We start from the raw sequence: 2,211 nt of genomic DNA on the forward strand, positions 1-2,211 counted from the left end.
CGTTCTCGCCGCCGGCGATCTCCACGAAGTCGGCATTCTCGCCGTCGCCGATGTGCTGGATCTACTGCTCCATCGAGGATCTTGCGTGGTTGGAAGAGGGGGGTGGATGTGGAAGATGAGAAGAGCAAAGTTGCGGCCGCGAGAAGGAGGAGAAGGCTAGGAGATGGCCGCGGTTGCAATGGTGATGGAAGAGGGGAAGGAGCACGGCGACGGCTTTGCATTGGAGGAGAAGGGCGGCGGTTTTGCATTGGAGGAGAGGGGCAGCGTTTTTGCATTGGACGAGAGGGCCCCACCTTGTCATATATTTCCTAGGACTAAAATGCCCCTAGACTAATAGTACTTTCGAGTACTTTCATCCGCGTACTTTCGAGTACTACGTATGTATGCGCCGTTAGAACGAGACAAACGAACGGCTCCAAAAAATGCCAAGTACTGTAAAAGTTGTAATCAAATGATAACACACATCATCTCTGAACTTCAACAGAGCTACCAGTACTACACTTGCTAGCTTGCAAGCTTTTGCCATTAATCAACAGTATCTACATAATTAAACAGGCACGCCTAGAGATCACCCCAGCTTAATTAACACTATGGCTAACTAGAATAGTAATCGATCTGCATGCAGTTGATAGTGATACCCAGCTCGTCTCAATATCAAATAAGCCCATACAGGCTAAACCACTCGACCACGCTGCTATCGGCGTAGCCACCATACTCGGGGACGCACATCATCAGGTCATCGTCCGGCCCCAGCACGTCTGCGCCGCTGAAACCCGGATGCTGCTGGCAGGTTCCCGTCGAGAAGGACGAGCTAGGGCTCCCGCCGCACGCGCCAACGGCGCCAGCGGCGTCTCCGCCGTCGCCGGATGCTCCGTGGCTCCCAGGTGCCGACCTGAGGCGCCGCACCTCCTCCTCGGTCGCTCCCAGCCTCTCCTTCAGCCTCAGCACCTGGCCATACGTGTGTCAGTCAGCTTGTGCAAGAACAGAGAGGAATTGATGATGTACGGCGCCATATGTATGCCAGTGTGAGTGTGCGTGTGAGAGAGCATACCTCGTTCTCGAGGTGGCATTTGTGGAGGACGGCCGCGTCGTGGGCGTGCTTGAGCTTGGCGAACTCCTCCTCCATAAGCTTGCTCTTGTGTCGCGCCCGGCGGTTCTGGAACCACACCGCGACTTGCTTGGGATCAAGCCCGAGCTCGGCGGCGAGATGAACCTTCCGGCCGGTCTCCAGCTTGCGCTCCTCCCGGAAGCTCAGCTCCAGACCATGCACCTGCTCGTCGGTCAGCCGCCGCTTCTTGGGATCCCCTCCCCCGTCCATCTCCCCGCCGTCACCGTCCCCTCCGCCGCACCTCGCCGCCCTCCGCCTCCTGCGCCGCGCCCTCGGCCGGCTCTCCCCCTGTGCCGTGGCTGCACCTACACACACGGAATCGAAAAAAAGGCATCACATGCGTGTCCTGGGCTGCCGGCCGGTGAAACTGAAGCTACAGCAGCCGCATCATCGCATGCGCAAAGAAACACCGGGCGCGCGCGGCGTCGTACGTACCATTGGCCGCGAAGAAAGGCATGTCCACGTAGGAGGAACCAAAGACCTGCTGCTTGTCCATGCTTGCTGTTGGGAGCTGAGGAGGGGAGAGAAGGGGGGTGGTGGCCTGGTGGGGAGGTTAGAGGGGAGGCCCGGTGGGTTGTGTTGTGTTGGTGTGGTGAGGAACTGGATCGAGAGGAGGACCACCGCAAGGCACTATTTGATGTTAAGTAAGGAGGAGGGGAGTGCGTGTCTCGAGGGAGAGACCTAGGAATAATATATATAGGTGGCAAAGGTGCCAGCGGCAATCGCCGGTGGGGCTCGGGCTAGGTGCTTTCCGAGCCAGGCCGTCCGGCGGGGAGATGCAAACGTATGATGCAGCCAAGTACTACGTATACTGTTGCACTCACTCACTTCCTCGCTCGCCGGCGCCCTTATCTGCTCTCGTTGCTGACGAACTCTTTTTTTTTTTTGCGGGTGTTTGCTGACGAACTCTATAGTCTATATCACGTAATTTTGGAGATTGATTTACTGAGTTCTGCATTTCTTTCGAGTACATATCTTCTTCTGATGACATGTTTCAGCAAGTTCAGTTTTGTTACCCGAAAAAAAAAAGCAACAAGTTCAGTTAATTTGCAGCACGGAAAGGAAAGCGTATATGCATGCATCAATTTACTTGGAGCGATCGA

The 2,211-nt window shown here is 55.8% G+C and overlaps 1 protein-coding gene across 1 annotated transcript; it reads right to left on the minus strand.

Moving 5' to 3' along the window:
- Positions 1 to 487: 487 nt before the first annotated feature.
- On the minus strand, positions 488 to 1,782 carry LOC109740825 (homeobox-leucine zipper protein HOX14). Its single transcript, XM_020299873.3, has 3 exons — positions 1,544 to 1,782; positions 1,052 to 1,413; positions 488 to 948 (listed from the first exon to the last, which is right to left on the minus strand). Exons 1-3 carry the CDS (start codon positions 1,602 to 1,604, stop codon positions 655 to 657), a joined length of 717 nt encoding a protein of 238 aa, XP_020155462.1. The 5' UTR covers positions 1,605 to 1,782; the 3' UTR covers positions 488 to 654.
- Between the last annotated feature and the right edge of the window lie 429 nt (positions 1,783 to 2,211).

The sequence above is a fragment of the Aegilops tauschii genome, chromosome 2, assembly GCF_002575655.3.
Source record: "Aegilops tauschii subsp. strangulata cultivar AL8/78 chromosome 2, Aet v6.0, whole genome shotgun sequence".
In the NCBI taxonomy this organism is placed as follows: Eukaryota; Viridiplantae; Streptophyta; class Magnoliopsida; order Poales; family Poaceae; genus Aegilops; species Aegilops tauschii.

What these genes read in the sequence shown, in the direction of transcription:
- LOC109740825 (XM_020299873.3), bottom strand. Translation starts at nt 1,604, where the DNA reads ATGGACAAGCAGCAGGTCTTTGGTTCCTCCTACGTGGACATGCCTTTC. An exon ending in GCCTTTCTTCGCGGCCAATG is followed by an intron (nt 1,414 to 1,543) that starts GTACGTACGACG and finishes CCGTGTGTGTAG; the next exon opens with GTGCAGCCACGGCACAGGGG. An exon ending in AATGCCACCTCGAGAACGAG is followed by an intron (nt 949 to 1,051) that starts GTATGCTCTCTC and finishes ACGTATGGCCAG; the next exon opens with GTGCTGAGGCTGAAGGAGAG.